This window comes from Pelobates fuscus, chromosome 2 (assembly GCF_036172605.1).
Source record: "Pelobates fuscus isolate aPelFus1 chromosome 2, aPelFus1.pri, whole genome shotgun sequence".
NCBI classification, from domain to species: Eukaryota; Metazoa; Chordata; class Amphibia; order Anura; family Pelobatidae; genus Pelobates; species Pelobates fuscus.
In genome coordinates, this window is record NC_086318.1 from 283,061,542 (window position 1) to 283,080,495 (window position 18,954).

Here is an 18,954-nt window from a genome sequence, read left to right on the forward strand (position 1 = left end):
TGGGGTAGATAATTGTTTCAGTCCGGCTGCCTCAAGATATGCGTGAATGGCCTCTGTCCTGCGGGGTGCCCTGTTAGCCTGTGCGTCACCTTGTAAATTGTAGAGGTCTTCGTAGTATTGGGTGAACGCCGCTGCGATCTGGTCCGGGAGATGGCACATTTGTTGGTCAGTGTTTTTAATCTTGGGGATATATAGGTGATTTCTGCGCTGTTTCAGCAGGTTTGCTAGGAGTCTGCTGCATTTGTTAACGTGTTCATATATGAATTGCTCGGTTCAGGTGTTCGGTGAGCTGGGTTCGCTTGAGAATCAGATCGCGGTATGTGGACGGATCCATCATCCGTTTGTGGCGGTATTCCAGGTCCGCTATGTCCTTGTTGAGGTCTTGTACTTGTTTGTTGTGTGCCTTTTTCCGTGTCGAGCAGTGCGCAATGAAATGACCACAGAGTACTGCTTTGTGTGCCTCCCAGCACATCAAGGGCGTCGTGTCTTTGGTTTTGTTGTTGAGAAAGTAGTCTTTGATAGTTTGTTTTGTCGTTGTGACCAGGATTGGGTCTGCAAGGATCGATTCATTGAGGCGCCAAGAGACCTGGCGAGGTCGAAACAGGGGTGACTTGAGTCCTATCCGAATGGGGTTGTGGTCTGACCATGTCATGGGCAGAATTTCTGCTTCTATGAGGAGGGGTAGATGGTGGTATGGCAGGAGGAAGTAGTCCAGCCTGGTGTAGGTGGCGTGGGTCGTGGAATACAATGTGTAGTCCCTTGCAGTGGGGTTCAGTGCTCTCCAGCAATCCGTGAGTTGGTGGTGGTGTAGGAGCTGTATCGTTCGCGCGTGTCTGTTGGGTGCCTGTTGAGCGGGGTTTGCCGAAGTGTCTTGGTGATGGAGCGGTAGGTTGAAATCTCCGCCTATAATCATTGTGCCCTCCGTGAATCCCATCAGGGTGGTCGGCGTCGTTCGGAGAAATCTGTATTGGTTAGCATTTGGCGCATAAATATTCGCAAAGGTGTACGTCTGGTCGTGTATGGTCCCCTTCGCAAAGATGTATCTGCCATGAGGGCAGCGAAGTGTGTCTGATTCAATGAATGGGGTCGAGAACAGGATACCGACGCCCAGTGTGCGGCGCAGTGGGTTGTTGCTGAAGAGTCCTTGTGGGTAGTTGCGGTCTCTTAGGGATGGTGTACGGTTCTCCTGGAAGTGCGTCTCTTCGATGAACGCTACGGATGCGTGGTATCGTTTCAGATCTCGTAAGAGTCGGGAGCGTTTTTCCCGTATGTTGAGGCCCCGGACGTTGTATGAAATGACGTTCAGATTTTCCTTGATGTAGCGGGCAGTCCCCGGGGCTTGCGTCCCTTGGGCGGCCGTCTGTGACACCCGCAGCGGTGGGTGGGGAGGGATCGGGGCGTGAGGGGGTAGGCAAGGGGGGGAGGAAGTGAAAAATATATGTGTGTACTGTGGCGTGTCGGTGTTGGTCCTAATGTGACCTAGTATTAGATCGGGTAAGTGGACTAATGTCCTGGTAGTGAGGACCACAGGCTCAGAGGAACTGAGGCCCGGGACCGCTCCTGGACAGGGGGCACTCTGCCAAAGTGGGAGTGCTTCTAGTCCTTACCCTGTGGGGGGTTCGGGTATCCCGTACCGGTTCCTGGTCGACGGGGGAGATGGCCTCCGTCGGCCTTGAACAGCGTCGGGTATAGGGTACAACCGTCTGTCTAGCCGTCCGAGGCAATAACCAGTGTTTGACTGATAGTGTGGTAGTGTGGCTCGTGTAGACAGATGTCTGGGTAAGCTATGTGTGTGGGTCGTGGGGCATGTTATGCGCCGTGTCATCTGTGTCTAGCCTGTTTTGTGTGTTCCATGTCTCCGGTCTTCCCTTGGTCGTATTCCATTGTGTGGGTTGCGGGGTGTGGGTGTGAGTGCGAGTATTCCGTGGGTCGGTGCGGGATTGGGTTCATGTCTCCGTGGGGGGGGGGCTGTGGGCGTGGGTCTGGTGGTCTTATAGGTGGAGCGGTGCGTGTGTCGCGTTGGTGAGCTGCTAGTTACATTCGGGTCATACGCCTGTGCATTAAATCCTAAGGGTGGATGTGTCTGCGCCTGTTCCAGTCATATGTTTTCCACCTCCCGTCTGCTCCGGGGTGCCTCCGGGGTGCCTGATCGCGTTGTGGTGTCTGCGGTTGTGTATTCCCTTTGATCCTATGCCCTGTCTTCATATTCGTCCTATTTTTCCCCCCGCCAGATGTGTCAGAGCTGTCTATACGTTCCCACCCTCTCGCCTTAGCGACCTGTGCGTCCCTCCTCCCTCCCCTCCCTTTTCCTTCTCCCCTTCCGTGCGTGAGGAACGCCTTATGTGTTCTCCTTCCCTCTCTCCCTTGTCCCCTTTCCCGCCCTTTTTTTTCCCCCCATTTCTTTTTTTTCCCCTTGTTGTCCTGGTTTCTCTCCCCCCCCCTTTTATTTTTTTTTTTTTATTATTTTTTTTTCTATTATAATTTTTTTTTTTTTTACCCTTTGTTTTTTTTTACCCCTCTTTCTCCTCCCCCCTTTATGTGTCGTTATCTTTATTGCCGTGTCATTTTGCCCCTCTCTTTTTTTTCCCCCTCCCCCCTTTTTTTTCCCCTCTTTTTTTTGTTTTTTTTCTTTTTCTTTTTTCCCCCCTCCCCTCCCTTTTTTGTTTTTTTTCCCTCCCCTCCCCCCCCCCCCCGTCCCTCCCTTAGGGTCGTATGTCTGTTGGGGTCGTGTGTCTGTGCAGTGAATAACATCCCCTTCATCTCCCTCCTCCCGCCAAATTATAGCAGTTATGTCTCATATATTTGTGAAGCGTCCTGGATGACCCTGGGCGCCTTTGAGGTCAGATTTTCTGGGCCTCTTGCAATGTTCACTGTTTCTGAAGGCCTGAAGTATTTTTTCCGCCCGTAGTGGCGTTTGTGTCCCTGTGTAGGTTTAGCTTCCATGTGCGACTGTGTCCCGGTCCCCCACGTGCCCCCCTCCCAAGGTATATGCCATTTCCCCCCCTGTGATGTAGCGTGTGTATGGACAATGTCCCCAGTCAATGGAAAGTACTCACAAGTTCATGGAGTGATGGATGGTCGCGTTGGTGCTTCGTCACCTCTTGTCGTGATAGGGCTGCTGTGGTGTTTATTCTTCTGGCCCTGTTGGGTCCGGGAGCCATGGGCGGTCACGTTGGGGCCTGTTCCTGCCTTGATCTCTGCTCGGTGGTGGTGGTGGAGGGCCTGTAGCTTGGCGTATGAATTGGTGGGTCAGCCAGTTCGGAACCTGCACCTGCGGGAGCCCAAGGGAGCGCTGGAATCCCGGGACATCTGTCGGGGACCTTATGACGTGGAGGTCCGGTCCTCTGCGTGCGGATAGCGAGAAGGGGTATCCCCACTTGTAGGGAACACCTGCTGCTTGAAGCGCCATGGTGATTGGTCTGAGAGCCTTTCTTGCCTGCGGGGTGTAGCGGGAGAGATCTTGGTATATGGAAATATGCTGGTTATCTATGCGGATTGTGTTCATGCGGCGTGCGCCGCGCAGTATATCTTCCTTCATGGCAAAGTTGTCAAGGCAGAAGACAATGTCCCGTGGCTGTTCACCGGGCGCAAGAGGTGCGCGCAGAGCGCGGTGGGCTCTGACCAGGCCCAGTCTGTGGATTTGTTGTCCCCCCAGGGCATGGCTAAACACTGTGCGTAGGATCTCTGGTAGGTTCTCTGTCGGGCCCCCCTCCTTCACCCCCCGCACTCTTAGATTGAGTCTGCGGCCCCTATTGTCCAGATCATCTACCCAGGTGGTCAGGTGGGCCAAGCTGGATTCACAGTTGGTAATGGAGGTGCGGGCGAGGTCTGCATCAGACCGGAGGGTGCCAGTTTCTGTCTCTGTGACAGTAAGGCGTGTGTCTAGTGAGGCTACAACTGCCCTTACCTGGGCCAGTTCCTCCCTTATGACTCTGCTGAGGCGGTCAGAGAGGGCGTCCAGGTCTGCCTTAGTTAGTAAATTGGGCAGGAGGGCGCGCAGGTCCCCGTCTAGCGTGCCCTGTGTCTCTGCGGAGGCTGATTAAGCCGGGGAAAATCCGGCGGGAGTCACGGTCTCAGTTGCGGCCTCCATTTCCGGCTGGGACGCAAAGTCTCGTGGAGTGACGAGGAAGGAGCGGATAGAGGGTTCGGCCCTGGATCCCGTTGGTCTCGGGGTACCCTGGGGCTCTGACTGCTTTTTAGTGCGCCCCATGTTGAGGTGAGTGCGTGTGGGGTGCGCTTAGTTGAAGCGATATATGCTGGGGCCACGAGGAGCAGCTCGTTCACACAGCCATCTTCGTCGGCCGTCGGACACGCCCCCCTATATATATATTTTGTATATTATATCCTATTGCAATAATGCAATGTTTTGTGGACCCAGGACATACTCGAAAACGAGAGAAATCTTAATGTATCCATCCTGGTAAAATATTTTATCAATAAACAAACAAACAAACATTTTATAGGCATTAAAGTGTTATGCAAAAACAACTTTTGCGCTTTTTAAAGGAAATCAAATGCCATCTATACAATATGGTTGCAGTCTTTTTAGCAAATGTATAGATTGTTAGAAAAACCCTGTAACCGATCCCCTATACTCCGGCTGAGTATATCCGTAATAAATCTCCTGAATCCCAAGCTCAGTAGGGATTGAAGCCCAAGTTCCTCAAACATCAGCAATATATATATAATAAACAAATATCTCTGGATAGCCTGGATCTGAGCGCCCAAATTGTCCAAATAGCGCTCAGATCCCACAAATACAGTGGAATCGCCACTGGGGTAAAGTTGTGACGGTCCGCTCATGAGGCGTACCCAGATTAGTTCCATAGTTTCAGTGGTAGCGATCGGTCAATTTCGGGAGTTTGAAAACGAAAAGGACGAACGGTTCCCCTGGCTCATAGGTAGCGGTTGTTTGTCTTGTTTATACGAACAAACCTACCGAACAGCGATCTCCTGGCTTGTCGCAGAAAGAAGCAGGCGTTCGTATTGTTTAACCGGTGTTTGTGAGGTCAAGTGTCCGACAGAGTTCCTGACACTCGACGAAAAAGTCCTACTGCCTGCGTTCGTGCAACAAGATGGCAGTAGTTTTCTCCAGCACATGGCGTTCTGTTATACGAACGGCGGCCACACAGAGAGAGCACTTAATCCTGTGGTTTGTTTGTAGTTAATGAGCCAGGGGGGAGGTAGGTGTTTGGTAGATTTAAATACACCGAATGCAGAGAAAACATGAATAGGGTTCAGGAACCGGTTAGTGAACTTGGGAGGAAGACATCTCCTATACAGGCAAAATAGTGGGTTTTGTAACAAACCCTATTTTAAAATCGTTATTTTTCCCACCAAATCAATAAATTATTTGGAATATATACTCTATTCTATGTTGAAAAACTGATTGACAGGAAGAATAGAAGAGACCTCCTACAGGACGCCCTTCTACTGTCTAACCATAGCAACCACAATGCATGTACTGTGGTTGCTATGGTAACTTTCTAGTCAGTACTACTAAATAATAGGAATATCACGACACTGACGCTGGCATGCTTGCAACTAGCCAGCATGTTGACATCATGGAGAATGTTTGTTATGCTCAGGAAAGATGTATAACACCCACCTCTGTACATAGATTGCAACAGAGGAGTGCAGGGTCAGGTAAAAGGTTATAGGTTCCCTGATTCCCTTTACACTAGTTTGAAGTTGGTGCATTGTATTATTTTAGGATACTTATATAGGGCAGGGGTAGGCAACCTTTTAGCAGTACTGTGCTGAAATAAGATTGTGATGTCCCGTAGTGTGCCGGTGCTATTTTTTTTTAAATTGAGGTGTTTATGTTGACGTATTCTGCTTGTGTTATTTATGCTGTATCGTGCATGTATGAGCTATTATATTGTATATGTTCACATGAAGTTTGTGGTGTTGTGTATGATACCTATGAATATGGACTGTGTATAGGTGCTACTTGTGGAATTATGTGTGTGGATGGATATGTCACATTGTGGGTTTGGTAGTGTGTGTATGTTTGGGGTATTGCATGTGGGGTTGTGTGCATGTATATGAATTTCTAGTGGTGTTGAGATTGTGCAGATTGTGTGTATGTTTGTGTGGGGGCTGTTCGTATTATTTGTATGAGGGGAGGGTTATTCTGCATTTCTGTGTAGATCTAACAGTGTGGGTGGCTTCCCTGGGTTTCAGTGGATCAGGCTGGCCAGGTACAGGCCAAGGAGAGGAGCTGCAACAGCAGCTGTTGGCTGCTCTACTACAGTGTGGATTCCCATTCACAAGTGCTGGGAGGAAGTTATCGGAGATCACTACCTCTACGTACTGCAATGCATAAATTGAGGATTGTCCTTTACCACCTTTTCGTATTAGCAGATATCTGAAGTTTCACTGGGACTCCTGATAGACCAGAGTACGTTTGGCTCTAGCAGCTGTGCCGTGCAAAGACACCTCAAGTGCCGTGCATGGCACACATGCCATAGGTTGACTACCCCTGATCTAGTGTGTTGCAATTCTACTCTCAGCAATTCACTGCTGAACCTAAACCATTCCAATTCTTGACACAGAGGTAATACCTCAATGCCATGCTGCTTCTTAACCCAGCCTTAGCATATGAAATACATGAATATACAAATCTTGATTTACATAAATACATTTTAACTGCTGACAAAATCTACTAAGCAAGTGAAAAATAATCTTTAATCTGTAAATTTCCTTTCTAGTACTTTACAATGATCAGCTATATTGAATTTTAAAATTCAAAAACTGTAATTGGCATATGTCACAAAACCAAAAGTGGACAGTAAACAGTTTGATTTACCAATTTGTCGTTCCAAATCTGCAGCTTCATCAGGTGTGGCACGAGGAAGGACTCCAGGATCACTAAAACTGGTCCTCAATAATGTCCCCATGACAAAAAATACAAGGATTCCTCCTATTACAGGAACTGCAGGTGTAATATGGAGTGCCAAGTACGGACAGCTGTAGAGTAAAGAGGAAACCAGCTTTAAGACATTTAAAATCCATGAAATTTACAATAAGTGAATAGATGGTTTTAGTTTTAACGAACAAGAAAAAAAAAAACAATTATATTTTACCTTGTTCATCTACATCAGTAATTCCAAATCCGGTCCTCAAGTCCCCCGTAACAGTCCAGGATTTAGGGATTGCCCAGTTGTGTCTAAGGTGTTTTTAGAAAAAATAATATAAACACTTTAGACACACCAGTGTAAACTCTAAATCCTGGACCGGTAGGGGGTACTTTAGGACTGGGTTGGGAACCCCTGATCTACATCATCAGCCCTCGCCAATCAGCATCTCCTCATAAAGATCTCCTAATTGAACCAATGCATCTCTATGTAGAAAGTTTAGCGTCTACATGCGTGCAGCACTGACTCAAGAAGCACCTCTAGTGGTCGTCTCCGTGATGGCCACTGAAGTTATCCCTAGGCAGCAATGTAAACACTGCCAATAACATTTACATGTCTGCAGGGATATGCTATAGACACCAGAACAATAACATTAAACTGTAGTTTTTCTGGTGACAATAGGGTCCCTTTAATAATTTTTGGGCAACAATTAATACTTTAATGTTAATACATTTATATATTGGGGGGGAGGGGGGGGAGATCCTAGATGAAAAAATAAATAAAACAAATTGGGCCCTATAAGCATCAACACAACTTTAGCTTAATTAAGCAGTTTTGGTGTATAGCTCATTCCCCTGCAGTCTCATTGTTCAGTTTTATGCGATTCAGGAGTTAAATCATTTTGTATATACAGAAGCAGTCACACCACCCTGGATGTGACTTGCACAGCATGCTAAACACTTCCTGTAAAGAGAGATCTAATATTTAAACGTAGGATATTTTAAATTACACAGAATGTAAATAAAGTGTCTCCTGTTCTGTTAACCCCTTAAGGACACAGCTTCAGAAGCTGGACATACCCTTAAGGACACAAGCAATTTTTGCATTTGTTGCTGTTTGTGTTCAACTGCAATTTGCATCTCTCTCATTTATTGTACCAACACATATTATATACTGTTTTTTAGACAACAAAAAGGGCTTTAATTTGATGCGATATTAATTTGATGCGATATATACATATGTAAATTCTCATTCTAATGGGCACAATTGAGACACAGCCATTTAAGGTTTTTCAAACTTTAAATGTTTACGCTGTGTCCATACCCCACTTTGGAGTTTTTTTTGTAGGTTAATTATTCCAGCTACCCCATAAAGTCATACCATTTCTTAAATAAGACACCCAAGGGTATTTCAAAAGACATATTTTGAACCTTGGCGTAAAATAATTTTTCCGCTAGCTTATACCAAGTGTAGTTTTTTTTATGCCTTTTTGACATACTCAATGAGTTTGTAATATATATTTAGCAAACCTTTTATGTGCTACAGCAGTATAATACATCATATGTTGCTCCGCTATGTCATCTGACTACAGCAATACCCCCGTATGTACCTTTACCAGGTATATGACAATGTTGAAAGGGCACATTTTAGACACATACATTTAAAGGGACACTATAGTCACCTGAACAACTTTAGCTTAATGAAGCAGTTTTGGTGTATAGAACATGCCCCTGCAGCCTCACTGCTCAATCCTATGCCATTTAGGAGTTAAATCCCTTTGTTTATGAACCCTAGACATACCTCCCTGCATGTGACTTGCACAGCCTTCCATAAACACTTCCTGTAAAGAGAGCCCTATTTAGGCTTTCTTTATTGCAAGTTCTGTTTAATTAAGATTTTCTTGACCCCTACTATGTTCATAGCTTGCTAGACCCTGCAAGAGCCTCCTGTATGTGATTAAAGTTCAATTTAGAGATTGAGATACAATTATTTAAGGTAAATTACATCTGTTTGAAAGTGAAACCAGTTTTTTTTTTCATGCAGGATCTGTCAATCATAACCAGGGGAGGTGTGGCTAGGGCTGCATAAACAGAAACAAAGTTATTTAACTCCTAAATGACAGTGAATTGAGCAATGAAATTGCAGGGTAAAGATCTATACACTAAAACTGCTTTATTTAGCTTAAGTAATTTAGGTGACTATAGTGTTCCTTTAAGTTAGAATTTTTACTCTGGGTCCATGCCCCACTTTGGAAATTTTTTTAATAGGTTGTGTTTTCAATTACTTCACAAAGGCATACCATTTCCTAAAGAAGACACCCCAGGGTGTTTCAAAAGGCATATTTGAAACCTTAGCGTGGTATCATTTTTTCGCTAGCCTGTACCAAGTGTAGAGGTAAGAAAAAAACGGTTCGCAAGAGTATTCTGAGAACGGACAGTAATAAGTAATTAGTGTAGAGGTAATACGCATTTCCCCCCTTTTTTAAACATTTTTTCAACTTTTTAAGTTTTTTTCAACATTTAAAAAGTTTTATTTAGCTTTTAACAACTTATTTTACTATTTTAAAACTGTTTAAACTTTTCAAAAGTTTTTTTCACTTTTTTTTTGTTTTTACTTTTAACCCCTAACTAGCCTAAGCGTCAATCCCCCAATTTCCCCACTAACTTCTACCCACCCTAACTAAATAAATAAATATTTTAAAATATTTAAATGAAAAAATCTAAAATATTAAAGGAACACTATAGTCACCTAAATTACTTTAGCTAAATAAAGCAGTTTTAGTGTATAGATCATTCCCCTGCAATTACACTGCTAAATTCACTGTCATTTATTATTATTATAATTGTCATTTTTATAGCGCCAACAGATTCCGTAGCGCTTTACAATATTATGAGAGGGGATTTAACTATAAATAGGACAATTACAAATAAACTTACAGGAACAATAGGTTGAAGAGGACCCTGCTCAATCGAGCTTACATTCTATATTTAGGAGTTAAATCCCTTTGTTTCTGTTTATGCAGCCCTAGCCACACCTCCACTGGCTATGATTGACAGAGCCTGCATGAAAAAAAAAAACTGGTTTCACTTTCAAACAGATGTCATTTACCTTAAATCATTGTATCTCAATCTCTAAATTGAACTTTAATCACATACAGGAGGCTCTTGCAGGGTCTAGAACAATATGGGCCAGGGGAAGGGGGGAATGAACACTATGGGCCAGGGGAGGGGGGAGAAACACTGGGACAGGGGAGGGGAGAAAAGAACACTATGGGACTGGGGAGGAGGTGAGAAAAAAACACTATGGGACTGAGAGGAGGTGGGAAAGAACACTAAAAAAGAGGGAGGGGAGAGGAACACTAAGGGGGGGGGGGAGGGTGAGAAGAACATTAAGCGGGCAGGGGGGACCACTAAAAGAGAAGTGAAGTTTTTCATATAGATTAATTTAATTCATTAAAAAGTCTAATATTAAAAAAATTATATTAAAAAAAATATATATTTTTTTTAAATCATTTGGAGAATAAAGTAATTTTCGGTTTTCGGCCAAGGGCATCCTGAATTTCTGTTTTGGCCCAGAATTTTCATTTTGGTGCATCCCTAGTTTCATTACTTTCCCCACTACAGAAGTAAGGCTTACTGGCCTATAGTTGCCCCACTCCTCCCTACTACCTTTCTTGTGAATAGGCACACCATTTGCTAACTTTCAATCTTCTGGGACTACTCCTGTTATCAATGATTGCTTAGATAAATCTGTTAATGGTTTTGCTAGTATACCACTAAGCTCTTTTAATAGCTTTGGGTGTATTTCATCAGGTCCCATTGACTTATTTGTCTTTACTTTTGACAGTTGAAATAGAACCTCTTCCTCTGAAAACTCACATGTAACAAATGACTCGTTTGTCCTTGTAATATACTATTTATAGGATATGGGTATTAGCACTGAATCAGTGATCAGAAACAGTACGGCATTCTCAACTCCTCCAGGATGGTATTACGGTGGGAGCACCATCATCAGAAGGTTTGCTTAAGGGCTCTACATCTGGCAGCGTCTCATTGTTAAGTCAAAGGAGTCACTCTCCTCACACTCATGCGTCAGCATTGCTTAAGCCTCCTCCACAGTGTAATAATGGGCCACGGTGACTTAAGGGGAAAAATAATTTGTTCCCTACCCGCCAAACACCCACCCTTAACCCACCCCCCAAATTCTCACTTCTAACCACAGAACCCTTCACCCAAAAATAAATAAAAATGGACTGATCGCATTATAAATATTGCGATCAGAACTAAAAGGGTTATTTTATTAATTTTTTTTCAACTAAAGAGGGAAAAAAGCTAAAGCGCAGGCAGGGGTTAACAAAAACTACAAAGTGTTAAAAGGTCCAATTCTAACAAAATATATAAAAAAAAAAAAAAATTGTGAGGAACCAGAGAGGCAGAATAAAATGTGACAACCAATAATACAGATCACTTGCAAAAGCCATGTGCTGAGGCTAAACACGTCATATTACTTTTAATTTACTTATTTGTTTTAATTTGTTAATTATTGTATTGCACTTAATAAAGTTACAAATTCTTCTAGCTGCCCTTCTTTCTGCAACGTACAGGAATCTCCCTGGGCATTGTTCTCCTAAGTGCAGAGTGTACCACCAGAGCTGTGGAATAAGCAAAACACTATTTTGCTTTTAAGCCATAAGTATATTTTCATCTATTTTATCACTTAACCCCACAGTGTGCACTGCATTGCCATTTACAGTTTTTACATATACTACAGAGAAGACACTATATCATCTATAAAAATCTATATAAAAAGGGTACACACATAATAAAATAACATAAAAAGCAGCTACATACATAAGCATGAATAAATAAGCGACTTAATGAGCTACGAATTCAGAATAAATAAATAGGTATGTGCGCTTTTAAATATGAAACAGACAATATAGAAAAAGACTTAATCTTTTAATAATGACCACATATATATATATATATATATATATATATATATAAAAATAAATCAATTAATAAAAAAACAAGTTGTTTCCAATCCTCAACATTAGATCTATCTAGACAGAAATACTTTGAGATAAATCAAAGAGATACATATAAACATAGCAACAATATGTAGCAATATGTAACAGGGATATTCTCCACCAAATACCTCCACAAAATAATTGCCACTCGATATATTAAAGACAAAGTATATCAAAGACAATATATAAAAAAGGAGAGACAGTTGCACAAAAAAAAACTTAAAAAATACAAAAATAATCAAATAAATAAAACGAATAATAATAATAATAATAATAATAATAATAAATATAAATATGGGAAGTACCTGACCTCGGTGTGGGCCCCCACCAGAAAAGCTCCCATAGACGCAGGATATGAATAATGGAGGGCAGCAAACAAACAACGAGCAGCCAAAATCACCTTATATAAGGGACCCCAGCACCCTAATACCGCGGTCAGGATCTTCGAAGAAATAAAAACGTGGTAGGGGTGAAATAATATAAAAGTATAGGTGCAGGGAGATGGATATAAATCAAAAGGCTGCCGAATTGTGAGTGCCCTTGTAGATTTACCGCGGTCGGAATCTTTGCAAAAGACCGCGGTAATCAGCAAGATGAAAATAAAGCGCCAAACACGGGGAAGACCGGAGGTATGAAAACAGCCAGCAGAGATGTATACACAGATCGACGCGTTTCGTCCCAAACTGTGGAACTTTATCAAGATCAATACGTATACATACAACCCACCCAGGGTTTATATACCTGACCTGGGTAAAGCCAAACAAGTAAAAACCGAAATGGATTTCAATAGACAATTCACCAGTGTCAGGATTCTTATTGAAAATCATAATAAACATAATAATATTCATAGTATTAACAATTTCATATAAGTGTTCATAAAATGTACAAAATATCTTAACATAACAAAATCTATGGAGTCATATAAACTAGAAAGACTCCATAAGATATTAAATTAAATAAACAAAAATGACAGACAGCAAGTCTCCTTATCAGGTAGAGACTAAAAAATAATTATAATTTTGGTTATTTACAAACCTCCCCAATTGAAACATTCCTCAGGTATAAGGCATACTATAAAGCATATATTCTAACGCAAAAATACCACATTGGACTAAAACAGCATAGCCCAAATTTTTATTTTATTTTATTAAAAATAATAAAAGAAACAGCATAGACTGTTAGTAATTCATAATGATGAACCAGAGACATTGAACCAGAACAGCAAGATCAATCAAATCTTTTTAGCATAGATATCAGACATACATATAGAAAAACACCCCAAGGACATAAAACTCAAACATATACACATAAATATACATACATATATATATACATACACAAATATATATATACATAGGAGGGGAGGAAAAAGGCCCACCAAATAAACAACAAAAGCTCTTCATTTAAACCATTAGGTGCAAGGGAGTCTAACTTGAAAATCCATAAGGATTCTCCCCTAGTAAGATTTCTTTTTCTGATGGCAGGATCCCTTGTAGGGGGTATATAATCGATCCCCATCACTTTAATCAAAGTGGGGTCTGTAGCGGAGAGCTGATTTCCCACAGCTTAACTTCACTAATATATTAAAAGGATGCAGGAAAAAGTAATACATCCAAGAGAGTATCCAGCACAATCAGCAATAAAATCCAATAGTATCCCATCACCTTTCCCAATCACTGGACGACACACAGTATCAGGAGTAGAACTGAAGTTTAATGGCAACATTCCTGCTTTTATGAGATTCTCCCATGCAAGGGAGGGATTCACCACAATTAGTACCCAATCCCATAGACGTTACCTCCCACACATCTCCTCCCCTTAGATTAACAGTTAACACAATTATACAGTGCATACTTTCCCCCACTTCTTAGATGTACCCCAAATATGTGAGATACACCTATAAATATGGCACCCCCTGGTAGCCCTGATCTGGGTGAGGAACATATCCAAAATTCACCCAGATCAGACCAGGGGTTCGGGAGTTATGGGAAGGTAAAGATTTGACCGACCGCATGGGTAAAGTAGCCGAAAATAGTTCCATGAGATCTGGCCCTGCGGTCGGTCTCAGTTCGTGCCTCAAAAGTCCCGAAAGGCTATACCATCCATAGCCAAAAATAAGCTCTTTTTTTTGTTACCCAAACGAAAAGGCTTGTTCTACAAGGACTCTTAATTCCTTTTCGTAAAGCCTAGTAGGGTCACTCTTTAACATTTTTTTTTTATATTCTTTATTCCCAAGTATATTATGTGCTTCCTCTATATAGTCCTTCCTATTCAATACAACAACAATCCCAACCCCCCCTTATCAGCCCCTTTGATAAGATCATTGTTATTATTCAAACTCTTAATGGCTGATAATTCTTGCTGGTTCTGTTGCCTCCGGGCATCTAGGTAGTCATCTGCCCTTCGGGTTCTTGCTGGTTAAGATTATTAGAGGTATTATTCTTTCTATTTTTAGCACCTAAACGTAAACACAGATCTTTAAAATCTTCCAACACCAAATCATGACATATTTGTATAAAATGTCCCTTATCAGCCTGTGGATAAAAGGTAGAAGGGGCTTTATAACCCGAGGAGATGCTAGCTTCCACAATGGACACGGCATCAATTCCTGATTGTGGTATATCCTGCTCCTCCAGTAAAGAATAAAGATTGTGAAAAACAATTTTATCCTGAGGATTATGAAAAATCTTGGGGCAGTCCATGGTACCCACAGAGTCCCAAATATTAAAGGATCACTATAGTGCCAGGAAAACATACTCGTTTTCTGGCACTATAGTGCCCTGAGGGTGCCCCCACCCTCAGGGTCCCACTCCAGTGGCGCTGAAGGGGGAGGAAGGGGTTAATCCCTTACCTTTTTTCCAGCGCCGGGCTCCCTCGGCGCTGGGCCTCCCCTCCCTCTTCTGACGTCCCTGGCTGAATGCGCATGAGCGGCAAGAGCCGCGCGCGCATTCAGCCAGTCTCATAGAAAAGCATTATCAATGCTTTCCTACGGACGCTGGCGTCTTCTCACTGTGAAAATCACCGTAAGAAGCGCCTCTAGCGGCTGTCAATGAGACAGCCACTAGAGGCTGGATTAACCCATAGGTAAACATCGCAGTTTCTCTGAAACTGCTATGTTTACTGCACAAAGGGTTAAACCTAGCTGGACCTGGCACCCAGACCACTTCATTAAGCTGAAGTGGTCTGGGTGCCTATAGTGGTCCTTTAAATGACCTTATAACAGTGAGCTTCCTCACAAAATGGTTAAGGTCTTTAAAAAGATCAAATATGCTGGGCAGTCTATCTGGAGCAAATTTTTACCCTTTTACCCTTTTTTACCCCAGGGTTAAGGGTGTATGAGGATAAATTAAATATGCCTTTAATCATAGGCACCTCATTTTGGACGGGCTGCCTACCACATCCTCTGCTTCCTCTATTGGTGCACCTCTTTTCTTGTGTAGAACGCTCCTGAATAGTGGGAATGTTTTTGATGCCCCAGCCAGAGCTCTCTCTAAAAAATCATCATATATTTAAATATATATTTCCCCTATCATTCCTATTATGGGACGTCTTAGGTCTAGCACCCAAATCTTGAGTGGCAGTATAGCTCGCCACAGCTGCCCCTTGTTCTCTTGATACAGAGTGAGGAACATTAGTCAGAGGAATAAAATTAGGGTTTTTAAACCTTATATGCTTATCTTGCAGTAGTAAATTATAGAATATTTTGTCATTTGCTCTCCTTTTATACACGGAGTGTGAAGAATGATTTTTCTGAGAGCTATTATTTACTGCTTCTGCATAAGTTTTGTACTTTAACCCTGATCGTTCATTAGACGTAACTTTAGGATCAGGCTCTATATTGCCAACAGTGTTAGGGACAATATGCTTCCCCCTACTATAAGGGGGAAGCATATTTTTCTTACGTTGCCAGTTCCTAATCTGCCCTGTTTGGTAATCCCTCGTCCCTGAAGATTTATTTTTATTTTTCTGGACCATGACATCCTTCTCAAATTTGATTAAACGTAGGTTGGTAGCATCATCTAATTTAGAGATATCAGCCATATTTTGTACAGAGCCTATTTACTTTTGAAGTTCATCAATCTTCTTTTCTGTAATCAACAACCTAGACTCCCTATATTTAACTAGGATTATCATTAATATTAGGGAACAAGAATCAAGTGCTCCCAACAATTCTTGTTCTAACAAAGCATTATCCTTCATTTCATTCTTGAGATTTTTTTCCAACTCATAAAATAATTTATGTACATTCACCTCTTGTTTTGAGTTACCAACAGTGGAACCGGGATCATCTTAAACAAATGCCTTTCTCCTATCAAACCTATTTTTAACACTGTATAAGAAATGAAAAACAGATAGGGGGCGCTCCAAATTGTGTGTGAGAACAAGAAAATAAAGTAAATACTTATTCACACTTTTTCTTCATCTTATATGTACACCACCTAGATGTAAAAACACCAATACATAGCATAATACTGTATGGTGGGTACATTAATAGTGATTTGAAGATTTCCAACTCACAATTTCCAGAGCCACGTTTAGTAGGCTCTGACTATAATAGCATGTTCTGATGCCTCTGAGAATGCACCTCCACTCCTCTCCTAATGCAAATAACCCGACTGGTACCAGGAATCAGCAGGAAAAATAATTTGCAGGTCCGGAGTTTTGAAGTACTTAAAATAACTTTTAATCAAAAATATATTAAAAATGAACAATAATAATATTATTAAAAACAATATCACTAACGCGTTTCGACCCGATGGTCTTTTTCAAAGTGTATCTTACAATTGTCCAAATGTCTTTTAAATACCCTGTCCGGACCTCCTTTTTTGGCGCCAAACGGTACTTTCCCGCCATTCAATTCTCTCGTCCGTGTTTCTTTCATTTCCGGCTCCAATTGATGACGTACTTCCGTTTCCTGTTTCACCCGACGCACCCCTTTTGCGTCCGTCCGGGACGTCGTGGTACCCGTCGCCATCTTTGAGTGTCCAAAAACCGGGCAATTCTTTATATTAATCCTGGCAAATGTCTCTTATATTGCAAAGTCCAACAACATAAAAAAGTGCATAACATATAATTATATTGCACCAAACATAAAACAATACTCCAAATGCATTTTATATTTTATATCCCCCTATTACCTTTATATATAAATAAAATTTACTGTATAAAAAAAATTCCTTCCTAAAAGTATATAAAAAAGGGAGAAGAAAGGAGAAGTTATTATCATCAGTTCTACATATTTCATATATATCTTAACATATTATATTAATGCACTCATCTTGAAATCACAATTTAACCCTTTGGGTGCTAAAGTATCTAAGTCAAAGATCCAGCCCATTTCACATAAACTAAGGGCTGAATCAATATCCACTCGTCTCCAATGGCATGTAATATTTTGAATTGCATAAAATCTTATCCCTTTTGGGTCTTTCCTATGGCATTCTAAAAAATGTAACAAAACACTATGGTTTTGGAACCCTCTTTTAATGTTATATATGTGCTCTCGTACCCTAGTGGCCACACATCTAGTGGTTTTACCCACATATTGTAGCCCACACGGGTACTCGAGCACATATATGACATTCTTGGTTTTACTCGTCATAAATGATCCTATTCCATATTGTTTTAAACTGGAGTAAGAGGTAAAGGTGGTGATTTTCTTTTCTTTACTTTCCAATAATTTACACCCCATACAGTTTTTACAATAATTAAAACCTTTTAGCGATTCTCTCTTCATACTTATAAAGTCTTTATCAGATTTTTCTAGAAAGCTATTTGTTAAGACTTGTTTTAGATTTTGTGCTCCCCTATATATTATTTTGGGCTTATCACCTATATATCTTTTGATTTCATTATCTTGCTGTAATAAGTGCCAATTTCTTCCAAAAATCCTCTTGATTTGAGCATGGTTCCTATTAAAGTCAAATATCAATGGGAGTATTCCTGAATTCTCCTCATCTTTCGGTTGTTTGTACTCCAATAATTCTTCCCTATTCTTCTGCCTAACTTGATTAATTGACCTATTTAAATCCATATCCACATAAGCTTTTTCCAGGAATTGTTGTTTTAAAACATCTGCTTGTAGATCATATTTTTCCATTTGTGAGCAGTTCCTCCTCAATCGTAGGAATTGCCCTCTGGGGATGTTATCAAGCCAAGGTCGAAAATGGCAGCTATCCTTTTCGATGAAACTATTTACATCTACCTTCTTAAAAAATGTACACGTCTCAATGTTATTACCATCCCTGTAGATGTTTAAGCCTAGAAAATTGATTTCCCTATTTCCAATTTCATGGGTGAGTTTAATGTTCCATACATTTGTGTTCAGGTGGTTTACAAATTCCAAAGCTGACACTTCGTCACCCTTCCAAATACAAAATATGTTGTCAATATATCTTCTATAAAGGACCAGGTGCGCCGCCCAGCCATGCTGTGGAAACACAAACTGCTCCTCCCACTGGGCCATGTACAAATTAGCATAACTGGGGGCAAACCTGGTCCCAATAGCAGTTCCCCGGCACTGAAGGAAAAAATCTCCATCAAACCAAAAAAAAATATTGGTAAGGATCAGTAGAATAGACTCTAAAATAAAGTCAATTTGATCTCCTTGATATAATTCAGATTTCTCAAGAAAGTGCTTGACAGCCTCACACCCTCTAGTATGTTCGATACAGGTATACAGGCTCGTCATGTCACATGTTATGAATAAAAACGGATCTTCCGACTTTATATTTTTTAACAACTGTAAAAGGCTCATTGAGTCCTTTAAATATGAGGGGCATGTTCTCACCAGAGGCTGGAGAAAAGTGTCTACATATTTGGATAGCGAGAACAATCAAGACGCGACTGTCTGCGTGTGCCTGCGTGTGGCTGCGTGTGCGTCTGCCTGGCTGCGTGTGCGTCTGCCTGGCTGCGTGTGCGTCTGCCTGGCTGCGTGTGCGTCTGTGTGTCTTTGTATGCCTGGCTGTGTGTGTGTGTGTCTTTGTCTGCCTGGCTGTGTGTGTGTGTGTCTTTGTCTGCCTGGCTGTGTGTGTGTGTGTCTTTGTCTGCCTGGCTGTGTGTGTG

The 18,954-nt window shown here is 41.7% G+C and overlaps 1 protein-coding gene across 4 annotated transcripts in view; it reads right to left on the reverse strand.

The window, feature by feature from the left end:
- The window catches only part of ZDHHC14 (zinc finger DHHC-type palmitoyltransferase 14), a 300,826-nt gene that overhangs the window by 177,738 nt on the left and 104,134 nt on the right, over positions 1–18,954 (reverse strand). For all 4 annotated transcript variants that reach the window (XM_063443413.1, XM_063443411.1, XM_063443409.1 and 1 more), the window contains exon 4: positions 6,812–6,972. In XM_063443413.1, coding sequence (XP_063299483.1) covers positions 6,812–6,972 — 161 coding nt within the window. The remainder of the gene's footprint in view (positions 1–6,811; positions 6,973–18,954) is intronic.